Here is an 18,599-nt window from a genome sequence, read left to right as displayed (position 1 = left end):
GCCTCTGTTCTTTTCTCCTACCAATAGGGAACCTACGTAAGGACTCTATATGGGCTCTTGGATACCCCATAAGGGAAAAAGGGCAGATTTTTGTTTCCAAAAGTGCAGGTTGATCCAGACGGCCTACCCAAAAGGTATCTGCAGACCTTGCGCATTGGCAGCGAGTCAGCCTTGGGTGACAACTTTGAGATCCCTCCCAGCTCTTAGGATTCTATGAGCACATACAACCTTGGCTGTGGGATCCTCTCGCCCCGCCGCTCCCCGCTTCCAAAAGAATTGCCGAAAGGTCTTCTGCTTATGTAAACAAATCAATGCAAGGAGCAGAAATCGACTGCCGTTTGGAGAATTAACGTGCCCGGCGAGACGATGAGCTTCTTTCAATTTAGCCTTTTATCTGCAAAGGGCTCCCCAGACACCAAGGTGAGAATGGATGTGTCTTAGCTGGAAAGAGAGATGTGGGAGCCTGTGGCCCTCTCTGGATGTTCTCGGACTCCACTTCCAGCAGCCCTGGCCAGCCAGCAAGACCAATGGTTAGGGTTGGGAGATGGAATCTAGCAGCATCTTTAAGAGGACTTGTTCCTCATCCCTGATCAGAGGAGAAACTTTCCAGAGGTGGAGTCATGCCTCTGTTCAGAAAAGGCTTTCCTCCTGAAAGCAAAGAAGGCCTCTTCTCAGATCAGGGGATCTAGAATCATGGAATGGGCCACCCAAGGGTCATCCAGTCCAACCCCCTGCAATGCAGGGGTCTCAGCTAAAGCATCCATGACAGATGGCCATCCAACCTCTGCTTAAAAGCCTCCAGGAAAGGAGAGCCCATCATCTGCCAAGGGAGCCCATTCCACTGTTAGTTGGAATCTCCTTTCTTGTAACTTGAAGCCATGGGTTCGAGTCCTGCCCTCCACGGCAAGAGAAAACAAGCTTGCTCCATGTTCTCTGTGACAGCCCTTCATATATTTGAAGATGGCTATCGGTTTCCTCTTTTCCAGGCTAAACATCCCCGGCTCCTTCAAGCGCTCCTCATAAGGCTTGGCTTTGGTCGCCCTCCTGGGCCCACATCCCAGCTTGTCAACATCCTTCTTAAAGGACTGAACCTGCAGCCGTTGACAAGATCAGCACCATGCCGTAACCAACTGAGCTACTCAAGAAGGACGAAGAACCAGCCTCTCTTTGCAAGGCTGAGAAGGCAGCAGTTTTGGCGACCGAATCCAGTGGGAGGGGAAAGGAGGAACATAGTCTTTTTGGAAGAATAGCACAGAGGGAGAGTTTTCCTTAACACACACAAAAAAACCCATATATTAGCAACAAGGCCAAATAAGCAATTAAGCAAATTCCCAGGATGGATAGTTTATCTGCTCAACGGCCGACAGTTAATTAACTAGATCGATGGCCAAGGCAGGTGCACGAGATACAAGGAAGGCAGGCCTGTTCCCCAAACCCCCATTTGAAAGGCCGTGGGGGTTGTGGGGAGATGGTGTCCCAGGGGCCAGGTTTTATCTAGAATCAGAGGGGAGATGGAAGACCCAAGAGTGACCTGGCAGGAAAGCCCACCGTTGGCAAGGACCATTCCAACCCCACTGCTGGCAAGCCAATTTTTCATTTCTGGTGCCCCGACAGGCTAAAGTGAGATAGATGAGGCCCCTTATTCCCGAGGAGAGAAAAGGATGGAGATTGCCAGTTTGGGGTGTGGGCGGCAGCAATTCGCCAGCCACCCTGATCTAATAGTGCTGCTGACTCCTGCCCCCCAAACATGCAAGCAGAGGCTCTTGCTTGGGAGACAGCGTGGCACAGTGGTTAGTGGTTAGAGCATTTGGCTCGGGGGAGAGAGCAGGGTTCAAATCCTCCCACTTGTCCAGGAAGCTCCCTAGGCGTGGCCTTGGGCCAGTCACCACCTCTTGGCATAACCCACCTCACGTTTGTTGTGGGGATCAAATGAAGGAGGGAGAAGAATGTACACGACCTTGCACGCCCTGGAGAAAAGGGGGCATATGAACACAATAAATAAACTGTAGGAGATATTCAGATATTATTATTATTAAAAATAATAATATTTTATTTATATCCCACCCTCCCCAGCCAAAACCGGGCTCAGAGTGGCTAACAACAGTAAAAATAGCACAGTTTACATAAAATCACTGTCAATTACAGTGGTACCTCGGGATTGAACGGGATCCATTCCAGAGTCCCGTTCGCATCCTGAATAGAACGTAAGACGCGACTGTGCATCTGCGCATGCGCGGGTCGCGTACTTCCGTGCATGTGCGTGACGTCATTTTGACCGTCTGTGCATGCGTGGGCGGTGAAACTCGGAAGTAACTTCCGGGTTGCCGCGAAGCGCAACCCAAAAATACTTATCCTGAAGCATATTTATCCTGAGGTATGACTGTACATTCTAAAATCAGTTCAGATTCAAATTAATGGCAACCATTGGGCTAGAGTTTTGTGAGGATCACCAAAGGAGGGGGTCAGACTGTGCCTTGGCCAAAGGCCTGGTGGAACAGCTCTGTCTTGCAGGCCCTGCAGGAAGATGTCAAGTCCCGCAGGGCCCTGGTCTCTTGGGACAGAGTGTTCCACCAGATCTGGGCCACGGCTGAAAAAGCCCTGGCTCTGGTTGAGGCAGCCTAACCTCCCTGTGGCCCAGGACCTCCAAGATGTTTTTGTTTGAAGACCGTAAGGTCCTCCGTGGGACATACCAGGAGAGGCGGTCCTGTAGGTACCTACCATCAGCTGCAGATGCAGGGCTCAGGAGTCAGCATCTGAGACCCCCCAAGTGTCCCTAGTTTCCAGGTACAGACCTGGATTTACAGAAGCCGTCCCGGTTTCTGATTTGACCCCGGTAATGTCCCGCTTTCCCTTAGGACGTCCCTATTTTCATCGGAGAAATGTTGGAGGGTGTGGCATCACGGCCTCCGACCGTGGAGGCAAGAGCATCGCCGTCCTGGCTAGTAGCCAAGAATAGTCTTACCAGACACAAATTTGTCTATTAGGATGTCAGAAGTGGCTGGATCAGACCCCCAAGGGGCCCACCCTGCACCTTGTCTTCGCAGTGGCCAAGCAGGAAACCCACAAGCAGAGCCTCAGTGCAACAGCATTACCTCCTTTCCTGCAATTTCTAGCAACTGCTATTTGAAAGCATCACTGCCTCAGTAGCTTGAATAGTTCGCTTGTTTTTTAAGAAAAAAATTCAGTCCGGGGTGCTCTGGGGACAGCGGAATAAACCTATCTGGCTGACGGGCCCCGTTAAAAACTCTTTAATTTGCGAGGTCGGGAACGGATCAAAATATGCATTCCTCCTGAAAACATAAAACAACCCTCAGCTCCTTGTTGGAACGAGGGGAGCAGGCACTGATTAAGCTAAAAGCACTATTATCTAAGCCTACTGGCATGCGAGATGGGCAGTCGGTCCAGACACTCTGGGTTATTAAGCCACACTTTAAATCAAAATGGGTTCTCCCCACTGCTGGGTCTCCCGCTCCTGCTTCAAGGGGGAAAATGCTTTAAAAAGAGAAGAACTTAAGGAGAGCCAACAGCCCCATCCTGTTCCTCCAGTGGCAAAATACCAGGAAGAAGTTAGGAATCCAGATAGACTGCCTGTGACCTGGAGGTTCCACAAGGACAGAAGAAGAACCTGGTAGCTGAGTCAGGCTAGCAGCCCGTCTAGTCCAGCACCGTCTTCTCACACCGGCCTTCTCACAGGGGCACCAGAGATATTCCCCCAAGCAGGATTCAAGCCCTCTCCCCTTTTATGGTTTCCAGAAACTGGGATTCAGAAGCTCTGTGTGTGGATGAAATCAGACTCTTGCAAAAGATGCTCTTAATCTCAGGGTTGTGGGTTCGAGCCCCAAGTTGGGCAAAAGATTCCTGCATTGCAGGGGGTTGGACTAGATGACCCCCATGGCCCCTTCCGACATTACAGTTCTATAAAAAGGTAAAGGTACCCCTGACCATTAGGTCCAGTCGTGGCCGACTCTGGGGTTGCGGCGCTCATCTCGCTTTATTGGCCGAGGGAGCCGGCGTACAGCTTCCGGGTCATGTGGGCAGCATGACTAAGCCGCTTCCGGCGAACCAGAGCAGCGCACGGAAACGCCGTTTACCTTCCCGCTGGAGTGGTACCTATTTATCTACTTGAACTTTGACGTGCTTTTGAACTGCTAGGTTGGCAGGAGCAGGGACTGAGCAATGGCAGCTCACCCCGTCACGGGGATTCGAACCGCTGACCTTCTGATCAGCAAGTCCTAGGCTCTGTGGTTTAACCCACAGCGCCACCCGCGTCCCTACAGTTCTATAATTCTATACAATTCTATAATTCTATTTTAAACCCATCCACATTAGTGGCCACCCCTGCCCCTTGTAATGGCTGTTCCTCCTTCTGGGGTAGACTGCGTTGGGACATGGAGGCTGCATTAAAAACACCGTTATGGGTTATAGCAGGCAATATTATCATTATTGATTAAATTAGTATACCACCCTATACCCATAGACCTGAGGGTGGTTCACAACATAAAATAATGGTATAAAAAACAGAAAACACACACACACACACAAATAAGAGCAGAAAGGAACAAGCAATCTCCCCTTCCACAACACATTTAAATCAGCCAAAGGCCTGGCTAAAAAGGAACATTTTTGCCTGGCGCCTAAAGGTGCATAATGAAGGCTCCAGGCAAACCTCCCTGGGGAGAGCATTCCATAGACAGGGAGCCACTGCAGAGAAGGCCCTGCTTGTCTTGCCACCCTCTGGACCTCTCATGGAAGCAGCACATGGAAAAGGGCCTCAGAGGATGATAAAATGCTTCTCCCTCCTCCCACAGAATCGTTGGAAGTGATTTCAGTGTCATCTAGTCCAACCCCCTGCAATGCAAATCTTTTACCCCATGAACCCATGATTAAGAGCATCTTTTGCTCTTAATGTGCATCCCACATGTTAAAGTTACCTTAAGCAAGTAGCAATCCCACCTCCTGGCAGCGAGTTCCACAGAGTAACGGTTTGCGAATAGGTTTTTTGCCTTCACCCCCCACCATTTTCCATAGGGGTGCACTGGAGTTGCAAATTACTGGGCCACCACTGAATCAATTTCACCCATTCCGTAGAATTAGTTTTAACTAGGTTTTGTATTATGTGTGCCATTAATCGCCAACACTTTGAATTTCATTGCGCTGTTCTCTTAGTGTGCCATGCAAACTGCAGTTGCATTTTCCAGGGCAGGGGGCAATGGAGATGAGTTTATGGAACCAAGGGGGATGGCGGCCACCTGGAGAAAAGTCCAGGAACAGCTGGCTTAGAGGCTGAACAGCCGGGTATAAAAATGGCAGCCTCTGCCTGGCGCTGCTGCAGAAACAACGGGGTCTTCAGGGAGGAACGACAACCAGAAAGTGATCTCTGCATCCCAAGGCGCCGATCTGCTCGAGGAGGAAGCTGCTGGTCCCACCCTGTGCTCAGAGAAGCAAAGGCCCCTCCAGGAAGCCAGGATGAGAGCAATCAGCTCCAGGGGCCGAGAGACGAGATCGAATGGGACGTGCACAAGCAGCTCCCGTTGTGCAGTAGGGAAAGCAGCACCCGAGATCCGCAGATCAGCTTGCGAAGCCACATCTTCCTTGGAGGTTTCTAAGCAGAGGTTGGGTGGCCCTCTGTCATGGATGCCGTAGCTGAGATTCCTGCATTGCCGATGAGACTGCTGGGGACCCTTTCAAACTACAATTCTCAGATTCTGTGTACTGAGCGATGCGCCCCCTGCAAAGACCCAGAGGCAAGCAGGGAATCCTCCTTGCAGAGAAGTGCCAACGGCCACCAACCATGGCTGTTTGCCCTCTGCCGAAGGAGGAAGCAAATGCCTCCAAAGGCCAGTTGGGTCCTGCTGTTGGCCATGGGCAGGGTATCAGGGCAACAGATGAATTCAGGGGTAGGCTGCCCCTGAATTTGGAGGTTCCATTTAGCTGTGATGACTAAGGGCAAGAGGAGTCTTCAGCATTCGGCTTCTTTGAATGTCCTCGAGTTCTAGTGTTGGGGGGGGGGGCAAAACCCTTTGCCTAGTCAACTTTCTCCATGCGTAATTTTCTATGCTTCAATCCTGTTGCCTCTTAAATCGTTTTCTGTCTAAACACTCCACCAAAATGCAATTTCAGTAAACAGTCCTTTATTTTAAAAAAGTACAAAAAACAAGAAATAAAAGGAAAAGGATTTGTTCTGACATGGAATCAGAGGTATTTCTTTTAAAGGATGTAAAATTAAGAAGGACAAGGGTTGTAGGGGAAGAGAGAGGACAGGAAGGAGAAGCAGATTCACCAGAGTACAAAAAGCAGCTTGGGATACGGAGCTGCGTGTCCTGACCAACAAGAGGAGGGTTAAGGATACGATCTGGCGCACCGTGCATGATGGAGCTGCGTGAATTTGTGTGGTTCAGTTCAATGGCAGGAAGGTCTAATTTGCGCAGGCTCAATAGAATGTAAATAAATAAATCTCTCCCTGCATGTAAAAATAGCATGGGGGTGCATAACCCCTGAATGGCTAGCTTTCATAAAGCAGGGAGCGCTTGGGAGATTTGTGCACGTTTTTAATGAGGGGAGAGAACCGTTGAGAAGCACAACTCACCCGGAGAGGTTTACCCAGCCCAGAATCCAATGCCTCATTTCTGCAGCCTGTGGAACGATGAAACACAAGACTCTCTCCTCTCCCCCACTTCCAAGGGGGGCCTCTCTGTCGCTCTCAAAAACACAGTGTTAAAAGGAATTGAGGCCTCTTTGCTGACAACGGCTTTGGACCGTTCTCCTCCTGGACTGACAGTGGCCAGGAGATCTGCCTGCGAAATGCCAGAATGGCTGGTGAACCCCCAAAAGCCACCTGCATGCCCCCCCAAAGGAAGCAGGCGTACTACTGATCATCAATCCCTGGCGGCAAAGGCAGCGGTGGAGCAGCAACAGGTCGTATGGCGCAGCCCAGAATCCTTTGCAAAACGAGAGGATGCAGAAAGGGCCCGTTGGTTTGTTTGAGGAAGAGGAGCAGGAAGGGGGAACGGCCATGTCTTTCTGCAACGTCCTGTTCGAACCATCCTGACTTACACCATCTCTGCCCCCCCCCCCCCCATTTCTGGATGTGTGAAGTCTGGTCCTGCCAGTGGGCAAGGGTATGAACATCGTTCCTGCCCCTCTGACCAGGGAAGAAGCTTTGGCAATCCAGGCGCTGTGTGTGGCTGCCGCCAGGTTCTTGTCCCAAGGGGGGCAGCACTCTGCTGCCACCAGGCTGGGCTCGGAGGAGCAGGTCCCGTCCCCCCGCCCCGCTATTTTCCCTGCTTCATGATGAGGCGGCTGGAGAAGTCGAAGAGGCCTTTGTTGATCTTGCGCAAGGTGCCCACTTCTTCCTCCAGCTGAGTCACTTGGATCTTCAGCTGCTCCTGGTCGCCCATCAAGTTCTGCAAGGGAAAAAGGGGGTTGAAAACTAAATGGGGAGTGGAGAAGCGGAGGAAGGATCAGAGTAGTGGCTCAGGGCGCTGCCTTTGCCCGTCCTGGGACCCTGAACTCAGTGGCAAAGAAGGCGGATGGTGTGAGGGCCACAGTGACCTCCATCCCTGGTAAAAGGTGGAGAAAACCTGTCTCCCACCAGGCAGAATTTGAGGAATGGCTCTATTCAGAAGAGGCACTCCATCCTGGGATGGCATCCATCCGGAGGGCACTGCGACTCCTGCTGCCACGAGCTTCTGCCAACACAGCTTTTGCCCATGCAAACCCTTAAGATAGCTGCATCCAATATGGAAGTGGTGACTCTCTTCCCCTGCCAGAGGCTTGCCTGACCCTTTTCCCCCCTCCCGGTTTTTAAGATGGGAGAGATGAAGTCGCTTTGGAGAGTTGCTTTGGGGTCGACACAACCAGCTTGACAGTGGAACCGTCTCCCTCGGGAGGTTGTGGCCTCTCCTTCCTTGGAGGTTTAAAGGAGAGGTTGGGTGGCCATCTGTCAGGGACACTTTAGCTGGGGGTTGGGCTAGATGAACCTCAGGGGTCCCTTCCAACTCTTAAGATTCAATGGTTCCCCTCACTGCTTCCACCAGAGGCCCAATCTGATTTTTCACGGTTCTTTTTTCAAAAAGCACGTCTTGCCGCCTGGCATTAGGCTTTTATTTCTCAAGGTTTTTATTTTTCAATTTCAGCTTTTCAAGGGGAGCAAAGTGAAGGATTACCTGCCGCAGTGCACAGTGTAGGAATCACTGGCCTGCTGTTAAAAAAAATTGCCAAAACTTTACTGCAAAGCAAAATGCTAATGGTATTTTAGTGCGCCTTATACACCTTCCTTGTTTTTATTGTCTGTGTATGCGAATGGCACGATGGCTGACTTAACTAGCAATAAATCTGATTTGGTCAAGAAAAAATAAAGAATGCAATGTGTCAAGATCAAGCCTCTCAAAACTCAAAATTTGCCTGTTGCAGGGACAGAGAGCCTCACCTTTTCTCTTGTCGCACACATCTGCGAGTACAGACGCTCTTTTTTCTCCAGGTTGCTTTCTCCGGATCCCTGTGGGAGACAGAAGAACAGAGGGCTCAATATATGAGCCAAGGATATTTTTGAAAATGCCATTGTGTAGACATATTGTCAAAAGAACCAGTCTTACAGATGGTCTGAGCAGCTCAAACAGTAATTGCAACCCAATTGGAAACAGCTGACAAATCATACATAGGGCGCTGGGCACCCACCGCTCTGGAAAATGGGAGGAAATTGTGCGTAATTTGAGATTTTGACCAGAACACCCATGCACTTTTTGTATGATTTGGCATTCCTTTATTACATACACAGAGAGAAGGACCATCATTTTCGAGACCCTTGCTACAAGCCCGGCAAATCTGGCATGGAATTGCAGAGTTGGAAAGGACCCTGAGAATAACCTAGTCCCACCCCCTCAAGGCAGGAATTTGCAGCTGTCCCTTGCAGGGATTGAACCTGCAAGCCTGGCCTTGTCAGCACCATGCTCCAACCAACAGAGCTACCCAAGCTGTCCCCACTAGACTTGATAACCAGGTAATGCCTATATCCTATACAGTGGACGCTCGGGTTGCGAACGTGATCCGTGCGGGAGGCACGTTTGCAACCAGCAGCGTTTGCAACCCACAGTGCCGTGTCTGCGCACGCGCGGGCTGCGATCCACACTTCTGTGCATGTGGCAAAACCCAGAAGTAACCCGTTCCGGTACTTCTGAGTTCGGCGCGGTGCGCAACCCAAAAACACACAACCTGAAGCGTCTGTAACCCGAGGTATGACTGCACTCATAGACTTCTGTTATTTCAACCAATGTGCAACTGCACCCGTTCTATAGCTTTGTTTTCCATGTTTAATTTTTTATCTGTTGCTATGTTCTTTTTGCTATATCAAACACACACACACACACTGCAGCATGAAATAAAAAAATCCTTAACCCCCACCCAGAGGATACAAGAAACTGCTTTACACAAAACTAAGCATATAGCCCTCATGGTTCCTACACAGCTATTTTAAATACATACAAGTCAGACTGTTGGGGCCACCTAGCTCAATATTCCCAGCATGGGCTGGCAGCAGCCCTCCAGGGAGATGCTGGGGATTGAGCCTAGGACTGAGGTGTGTCCCAGGTTTCTGCTTCGGTGGAGCTGATGCCATAGGCAAGCTGTCGGCTTAAGAGCCACACCCTAGGAGCAAAAGCTATATTCAAGCATAATGGCGGGGAGGGAAGCCAAAGAATTTCAAGGGCTCCCTGATAAAGAGTTTCCGCAGCTAAGGAAGAAGCTAAAGGGATAATCTCTCACAAAGAGATCTGGAGAAGCTCTGCCAGCCTTGGAATTCTTTTAAATGAAGAGGATCACACCGCACCAACAGTGATAACAGGGGACAAAACGATTGCTCGAGAGGCTTTTTTTTTGAGAAGGCATCCATCAGAGAGAGAGAGGACTGATATGATCAGCTGGCCGGCCATGAGAGAGGAGTGACAAGGCAGGCCGCTGGAGGGAGCAAGGTTGGAACATGCCTTTCGACAGGAGAGAGCAGCAGTAAATCACACCGAGTGACTTGCAGTCAAGTCTTTATTAGCAAAACCAGGATCTGCACAGGAACGCCAGGCCCAATGAGCGCAGCAAATCATCTCTGGTAGGTCTTGCCCCCATGAAGCAGTTGCTGAGATTGAAAGTCCCTGCCTCCCTACAGCTGCCTAAGTCCCCTCCTCTCCAGGGTTTTCCCCAAGCAATCGGAGACTGGGCCTGCATGCAGCCAATCTCTCCTCTGCCCTTTTCATGCCTCTCCTGGTTCTGGGAGACCAGCAGGGAGATGAGCTTTTTGCAGGAGGAGGGGGAGACTTCTGTGACTCTTTACCAGCCAGACTTCCCCTCTGCCTCCTGGCCTCCCTCCTCTCCTGCTTCAGTTTCTGCCTGGACTTCCCTCTGCCACAGACTCTCCCTGCTCACTAAGCCCTGTGACCTCTCCCTGTTACCTCCTCCCCCCAGGCTACTCCCTCTGACCACTCCCTCTTGTCCCACCACCACTCCCTGGGCTCTGAGCCTTCCTTCCTTGGGGTTCCCCCAGTTGAGACCCCCTCATTCCTCTGCCTCCAAACAGTCCCAGACACCTTTGCGGTTCGAGGCAGCGTTGCCATTTGGCATGCCAAAGCTCAGCACTCTGTGCCCAGAGAGCCATTTTGGGTCTCTGCGCTGCTGCACGCTGAAAGAGAAGCGTCGGAATTGGGGGCAGGGACCCCTGGGTGCAGGGACCAAGGAGCGTCGCCCTCTGGCTCACAGGAGTCTCCCCAAGCAACAAAGCCAGAAGAAATTACTAGCTACGCGAGGCCTTTCACTACCCAGCCTGACGACACAGGGCTCCTTCCCTGACCACACCTCAACAACCTCAGTATTGTCCACACAGACTGGCAGCGGCTCGCCAAGGTTTCAGGCCCCACCTGGCCATGACATTAGTGGGGAGCTGGACCAGGGACAGGTGGTCTGTCAGAGAGCTGTGGTCCTTTCCTTCCAAATAATGCAAGATTCTGGTCCTCATGATTCCAAGCAAAGAGCTGATCTAACGAGGAAGGTGCCTTATACGGAGCTAAACCATCAAGCTGTCTAGCTCAGCCCTCTCTGGAGATGCGAACTCGGGACCTTCAGTGTGCAAGGCAGCTGCTCTGCCGCTCTGCCACCTTGCAGAAGTGCCTGAAAACCTGCCTCCTGTCAAAAGTGGGAAAGGAAAAACCTCCCCCCCCCACCTCGAGCCTCAGCAGCAGCTCATCGTGAACTCCAGACACGCAGCCCGAGACTCTCTGTTCTAATTTCGGAGCAGACACACAGCCGATAATGGGAGATAGAGGAGATCTTTATCCTGCGCGCAGGACGGAGGGGATCCGCAGAGCCCGGCTCTGGCACTCTCATTCCAGCCTCCCCCCTATCATCTCTAGATTATTACTGTCTGCAAAAGGAAGACATTATGTTATTGGGGTTTCTCTCCCTCTCTCAACGCACACAAAACACGCAGCGAGAGGACCTTCACAGCAATCTATTTTATTTTATAGCAAGGGAGCAGCGTCCTTTTTCAAAGGTTACAGAAACTCTTGCTTCTCTCTCTCTGCCCCTCTAGGTCCTTCTTCACCTTCAAGGACATCATAAAGGTCAGGCCAGTGGCCCATCTAGTCACAGAATCATAGAGTTGTAAGGGACCGTGAGGGTCATCCAGCCCAACCCCCTGCAATGCAGGAATCTCTGCTCAAGCGTCCATGACAGATGACCATCCAACCTCTGCTTAAAAACCTCCAAGGAAGGAGAGTCCACCATCTCCCGAGGGAGACCCTTCCACTGCTGAACAGCTCTTCCATGTGCCAGCCCTTTAGATATGTGAAGCTGGCTCTCATATCTCCTCTGTCTCCAGACTAAACATACCTACCTCCTTCAACCATTCCTCACAAAGTTTGCTTCAGCAGCCTGTTCTCACAGCGGCCGACCAGATGACCCTATGGGAAGCCTAGTGAAAGATCCTCCTGTGACCTGGGGGTAGGCAATTTCAGCCCCTGGAAATCTGAAGTCCCCCAGACCTCAAGATGATGTGGCTATCAGTCACTCCCCCCCCCCACTTGCCCCAGACACCTGCCCATGTTGTCTTGAGATTTTCATTAAAGCTTTCCATACTGCAACAAGATAGGCACTTCAAAAAATACAAATGGAATCCATAGAATGTGGAGTCCTTTCTTAAGTCCGCCTGCCCAGGCTGCCTTGGACGAGGTGGGTGGCAAACATGGGAGGGTCTTTTCAGCTGCTCCCCCTACTTGTGGAGGAAATGATCTCTCTCTCTCTCTCTCTCACCTAGAATCATAGAATCATAGAGTTGGAAGAGACCACAAGGGCCATCGAGTCCAACCCCCTGCCAAGCAGGAAACCCCATCAGAGCACTCCTGACATATGGTTGTCTGACACCACATGGTAATAGTGATTTCATTAATTATACCCCACCCATCTGGCTGGGTTGCCCCAACCACTCTGAGCGGCTCTCAACAAAATATTAAAAACACAACAAAACATCATCCGTTTAAAACTTCCCTGCCTTCGTGTCTTTCTGATGCCAAGCAGATACGTTTCTCATTTTCCCAGGTTTTCAACCTCTGATTTATTTATTTTCTGTCAACGCTGGGTTCTGCTTTTTATTGAACTGTGCTGCTTTTTTTATTGCTGTTTTACGGTCTGTGGTAAAACCGCCCTGGAAAATGTTTCCGTCAGAGGGTGGTATTTAAAAAAAAAGCAGCTATGTTTTAAAACAAACCGGGGACAAAAGCACAGCCTCAAAAACGAGCGAAAGAACCCTCAATTCAGGAGCGACAAGCGAGGTGGTTCTGCACAACTGGTGCCAATGGCTTTTCAGAATGCAACCACCGTCTCAAAAAATTCTGCATCAGAAGCAGTTAGCCCCACGAACAGAAGCAGTGATGCTTCTGGACTCCAGCAGCTTGTGTCCTGCTTTCTGGTTTCCCATAAGCACCTGGTCGGCCGCGTGAGAAAAGGATGCTGGAACTAAGGGCTCTCCTTTGCCCCTTCATGGGTTCTTACAGATGGCTCTGAAAAGAGAACTGACCAAAATTAATCCTACTAGGTCCAATGGCTCTGTTCTCCCTCCACTATGACACTCAGGTCCTCTTCCCAGAAGGAGGAGATGGTCTGCAGTGTCAGAAAGTCAGATACACAAGCCAGGCACTAAACGACTCCTTAAACCAAGGTTGCAGTTGCCAAAACAGAACCTCTAGATGCCATTTGGGGGCAAGACAGTTCTTAAGTCTTATTTTCCAAATGAGGGACTGACTCTGATTGATTCTCAGTTAAACATCTGGCTAGTTCAGGGGACAAACTTGGGTTCCGTGGTGGAGCTAGCCATTCCGGCACCTGGAGCGGTGCACATGTCGTGCACCCGGGGGAGGTGTGATCCTTCGGCGGGGAGCCCATCGCGGTGCAGTGGCGCAATCCACCCAGGGGGGATTTTGTCACCTGCCTCTGGGATCACACCCGGGGCAGACCACCCCCACCACACACCCCTTCCTACGCCCCTGGCTGGGTTAAGAGCTTTGAGAAAGCAAAGAAGAAAAGTCACTTGATCCAGGGACAGTCTACATATGTATCAGCCCATTCCGACCTCTTTTTCTTCCTAGTGACACAGACCATTCATAACATAGGCATTCACAACTCTCAGCAGGGCAGTGGGGGAAGCCAAGACAAGTGACAACAATTCACTATAACGTTGCTCACTGCTCTTGCTCAGGCTGCACTGAAAAAGCTTTTGGCTGCTGAAATTCATCCTGATTGTGCAGATAAAATACAACAGACAGAATTCTACAGGATGGCGTATTAGTGTGTGAAAACAGGCCAGGTCCAAGGATGCCCAGGCATGCACCTCCAGATGGTGATGTCAGGCGACATCCTGGCACCCAGGAATTTTCACTTGGTTGCAAGTGGCCGATAGCCAGGTGCAAAATGCACCTGGAGCCGGACTAATTTCAAACACTGCTGTAAGAAACAGGAAGCCGGACTAGATGAGCCCTGACTGGTCTGACCCTGCAGGACTCTTCTGATGTGTTCTCACAAGTTTTCAGTCTCCCACCCTCCCCCAAGCAGTCATGAGGGCTAGAATCTTGTTCTGCTGTCAGGATTCTGCCGGACTCCCCAAGATGAGGGGGAGCTGAAGTTTCCCAAACCAATCCAACCTGAACAACCCCCTTTCCTGGTTCGGAAACATCTTTCCTCTTGCTGTGTGAACAAGAGACATCGCACCTTGGAGGTTTGGGGCCGCTGTCAACGTTGCAGAGGAAAGGAGCAGGGCTGACAGTGGACGCTCCTGGGAATCTGTTACAAGAACGCTAGATGAGATACCTGGCGAGAGCCTTGGGGTGGGCGGCCGGACACTTTGCCCGCCGCAGCTCAAGGAAACTCAGAAGAAGAAAAGGACAAGCAGTGTGGTGCCAGGGGAGAGGAGCGGGCGCGAGGCCTCCCTTTGCAAGGAGCTAATCCATCAAAGAAGACGGCCCCATCAGTCTCGCGGGTGGAGAGGGAAAAATGACAGGCAGGAGAGATAACACATCAAAGCACCCTTTGTGTTTTGGGGGGAGAGGAGACAGGCAGGAGAGGAGAAAATGCCTCCGTAGTGAGCGATGGTTAACAGGCAAGGCGGATGAAACGCTGGCTTCCCTCGTTCTCCCTCTCCTTGGAGCGGCTGCGAGAGGGCATCGGACGCAACCCCTTGCTGGGAAAGCGAAATGCGTTCCTGGCAAAGGGGTGTTGGCAGGTTTGAGTGGGGAGGCTGAGATTTTATGACGTTGTGGGGGACATGAGAGCAAAGCCACCCCCCGCTTCCCTGCAGTCAGGCAGCCAGGTGTCCCCGGAAAGCTTGCCAGCGGGTAGAGGGACCGTCTCCCCGCCCCCTGTCCACCTCTAGTGTCCCTGAGGTCACCTGGTCTCCACTCAAAGCCACCTGCATGAACCCAAGAGAAGAGTCCCAGGCAGAAAGGAGAACCTCCTGGATCGGAGCAGAGGCCCAGCTCTTGTGAAACCCAAGTCTCAAAGAGGGAAGGAGGGATGCTGAGAGACCAGCTGTCTGACAGCAACAAGAGTGCCACACCAGAAGGTCTCTTTGATCAAGGCAGGGCAGAAGGAATCGGGCAGTCCTTGAGGCACTTCAGATCTAAGCTGCTGACACAAGGAAGGCCCGGTTGGAAGATTCAAGGCAGATAAAACAAAACCCTTCGTTAAACTGCGGAACTCCTTCCCACAGGAAGTGGTGATGGCCAGCAACCCAGATGGCTTAAAAGTGAATTGGACAAATGCATGGTGGAGGAATGGGCTATGAAGGGCTACGAGGCGGGGTGGTTATGCTCAGCCTCTACGGTCAGAGGCAGCAATGCTTCTGAATCTCAGGTGCTGGAAACGACGGGAAGGAAGAGGGCTCTTGCGGGTGGGCTTCCCTTTGGCGCAACTGTTTGGCCACTGTGGGGACAGGAGGCTGAGCTGGCCGGGATCTTGCTGGCCTCCCCAACACTGGAAGTTAATTTATGCCGAGATGCCAAGGTGCGGTGGAGACGTTCCAGCTTATTACTGCCTCAGTGCCCAACAAGAGGATTATAATACACTCCCTCTCTCTCTCCTGCCAACCTGTTCCTTTCCCTGAGGGATAATTGTACCAGAACATTCAGCCCTGCCTCTCTCAGATCTGCATCGCCTCTTCCAGCAGGGAACAGCCACCTGCTCCTGCTGCATCGGAAGGGGAAGGAGGCTTGGCACACAGGCATGCAGAGCTCAGAGGTGTGTTCCCTTCGCCCACCACGCCTGGGTCCCACTTCCCTCCCTTCTCTCTCCCCCTCTCCTGCTATAAAACATGTCTTTATTTGGTCTGCTGTGTAATCAGAGAAAGCAATTACAAACTGCAAGAGAAAGACAAACTCAGCCCTGTAGACCCCCATCGTTCAGTCCAGACACAGAGGTCCAGCTCTGAGGGTGGTTCCCTCCCTGCGAGGGAACCAGGCAGAGGGCCTTCTCAGTGGTGGCGCCCTCCCTGTGGAACGACCTCCCAGCAGCTGTCAAGGAGACAAATAACTATAGTGGTACCTCGGGTTAAGAACTTAATTCGTTCTGGAGGTCCGTTCTTAACCTGAAACTGTTCTTAACCTGAGGTACCACTTTAGCTAATGGGGCCTCTCACCCTGAAGCAAAGTTCTTAACCCGAGGTACTATTTCTGGGTTAGCGGAGTCTGTAACCTGAAGCGTCTGTAACCCAAGGTACCACTGTATACAACTTTTAGAAGACATCTGAAGGCAACCCTATATGTGGAAGTTTTTTATGTTTTTAATGTTTTTATATGTGTTGGAAGCCACTGAGAGTGGCTGGGGCAACCCAGCCAGATGGGCTGCATATTATTATTATTATCATTACTACTATTATTACTATTACTATTATTATTAAATGCAAGCAAGACAGAAGTCCTTTTAAGCCTCCTGTCTTGCTGGGGGTGGGGGACAAGGCCCTCTCCACGTGCCAGTTCTGGCATGGGCTTGCGAGATCTCCCAGGACTGTCTGAGATCCTGCAAGATCTCCCGCGAGCATCTCTAGCCAAGAATCATGGGCAATCGCCATCTCTGAAGATTGAGCTGTGAGAGTGGAAGAGCAATGAATCTTCTTTTTGTTTCATTTCCCCCCCTTCGTACATTCTTCTAGTTCAGACACGTCCCGCTCTCTATTTTCCACCTGGGCAGCCAAAAGGCCTTATTCTTAACTTTGACCCGTGCATCGCAGAGGATTGGGCTAGACGACCCTTTGGGTCCCTTCCAACTCCACGATTCTGCAACTGTGCCTTTCCAACTGAGGATCAAACCCTCCAGAAATAGCCTCAAATCTATTGGTCTTAGTGAGACCTTTATACCAGTGGACCTGGGGCGTTAAGCATTCTGCCATCCTTTTGCCCACCATCCTCAAGAGCGAAGGGGGATTTCTAGCTTGGTGGTCACTTGGTCCATGTTTGCTGGGGAAGCAGCCAAAGACCCCCCTACCTTCTGATGCATTCCCAGGCACAGCACCATCCCCTCGCTGGCAGGGCTCCCCGCGTTCTCCATGGTGTAGAGGTGGCGGCTGAACTTGGGCAGGGGGACGCGGGGCTTGCTCTCCGGGTTTAGCATGTTGGCTGGAGCCAGGGTGATGAAGGCGTTGGTGACGGGACCTGCAGGAGCAAATGGGAGGGAGAGATTTAGCGGCAAGGTATGCTTATGGCAGGGCTGAGAAGCACGTGGGATGCCGTTTGAGGGGCTGACTGCGGAATTATAGAAATTGGAGAGTTTGGAAGAGGCCTCTCGCGCACGGAGCTTGTGGACCCTCCCCTGAAAATGAAGCGAGAGGCTAGTCTTCATGGTTCTTGACAAGTCAAAAGCAGCCTTACGCTGAGTCAGGACACCAAGCCATCCATCTCAGGACTGTGACTGCCAGCAGCTCTTTGGGCTTTCGGATGGGGAGTCAGTCCCAGCCTTTCTGCACACAGAGCATGCACCCTTCTATTTAGGCGGCAAGTCCCACAGCTCAGTAAGGTTTCCAGGCCTCATAGGGATTTAAAGGGGTAATTCAAGAGAGGTGCAGGAAGACTGCCTTAGACAAAGCCAGACTTTGGGTTCATTTCGCCCAAGATTGTCTGCAACAGTGGTTCCCAAACCTTTTCCAGCTTGGTTCATCAACTCGCCCCGTGTGCTCACTACTCTGCACCACAAAAAGCATTATTCAGAGCAGCGGCTTGCACGGCGCACTAAGGGAGATGATGACACGATAAAATTCAAAACAGCGGCAATTAATTGCCCGTTCACTCAAAGCCCAATTAAAAATTGTTCAATTAATTCAGCAAAGCCGACAAACTTGATCCAGGGAGATGCCAGCTTTCCAGAGCCTGACTGTCATTTACAGGGGGGCCCTGCTGCCCCCTAGCAACCCCCACTTAGGTGTTCGCCCCACCCAGGGGGCAGTACTATTCTCTTTGGGAACCACTGGTCTACACTGGCTGGCAGAAGCTCTCGAGGGCTTCAGGCAGGGTGTCTTTTCTAAGCCCTGCCTGGGGGAATAATGGAAGGGACCCCTGGGAGTCCTCTAGTCCAACCCCTTGCAGTGCAAGCATCACAGCTGAAGCATCCATGACGGATGGCCATCCAACCTCTGCTTAAAAACCTCCGAGGAATCACATCTCCTCTCCACCATCTTTTGGTGGTTCTGCTCTACAGAATCCAAGGCATGTGTGTGTCTGCGTTCCTCCTCGCTGTCGGCTCCCCCGCCACCTCTCCAAGCTTCTCCTCCAATTAGCTAGGAAGGCATCTGGAGGCGACCGCAGGGAACTGTTTGGAGACCTCCCCGGGGGCGACCAGGCGCAGCCCCAAGCACCGCGGCCTCTCCGTCCTCTGCCGAGCGAGCCATCCATCACCCAGGCCCCGGTGCGCTCGCAAGTTGTCTCGCGGTAATGATCTATCGCACACATCCACTCAGCGGAGTTAATGAGCGCTTTAATTACCGCATTTACCCACACGGGCTGCCGTCAGGCTCCCGACGCCACAACCTCAGCTCACCCCTCTGCACTCACAAATTGTTGCATCCATCGCCCTGGCAAACTAAGTGG

At 51.5% G+C, this 18,599-nt stretch overlaps 1 protein-coding gene across 1 annotated transcript in view; it reads right to left on the bottom strand.

Annotated features, from left to right (window-relative positions):
* Positions 1 to 6,114: 6,114 nt before the first annotated feature.
* Positions 6,115 to 18,599, bottom strand: part of WDR18 (WD repeat domain 18) — a 39,429-nt gene continuing 26,944 nt past the window's right edge. The window contains exons 8-10 of the mRNA XM_081177894.1: positions 17,005 to 17,171; positions 8,429 to 8,497; positions 6,115 to 7,403 (exon numbers count right to left, since the gene is read on the bottom strand). Of these exons, the coding sequence (XP_081034020.1) occupies positions 7,272 to 7,403; positions 8,429 to 8,497; positions 17,005 to 17,171 (368 nt within the window). The 3' untranslated portion in view covers positions 6,115 to 7,271. The remainder of the gene's footprint in view (positions 7,404 to 8,428; positions 8,498 to 17,004; positions 17,172 to 18,599) is intronic.

This window comes from Podarcis bocagei (genome assembly GCF_964188305.1).
Source record: "Podarcis bocagei genome assembly, chromosome: 18".
NCBI classification, from domain to species: Eukaryota; Metazoa; Chordata; class Lepidosauria; order Squamata; family Lacertidae; genus Podarcis; species Podarcis bocagei.
The sequence above is the reverse complement of the archived record's forward strand: the minus strand, read 5'-3'. Positions and strand labels throughout refer to the sequence as shown.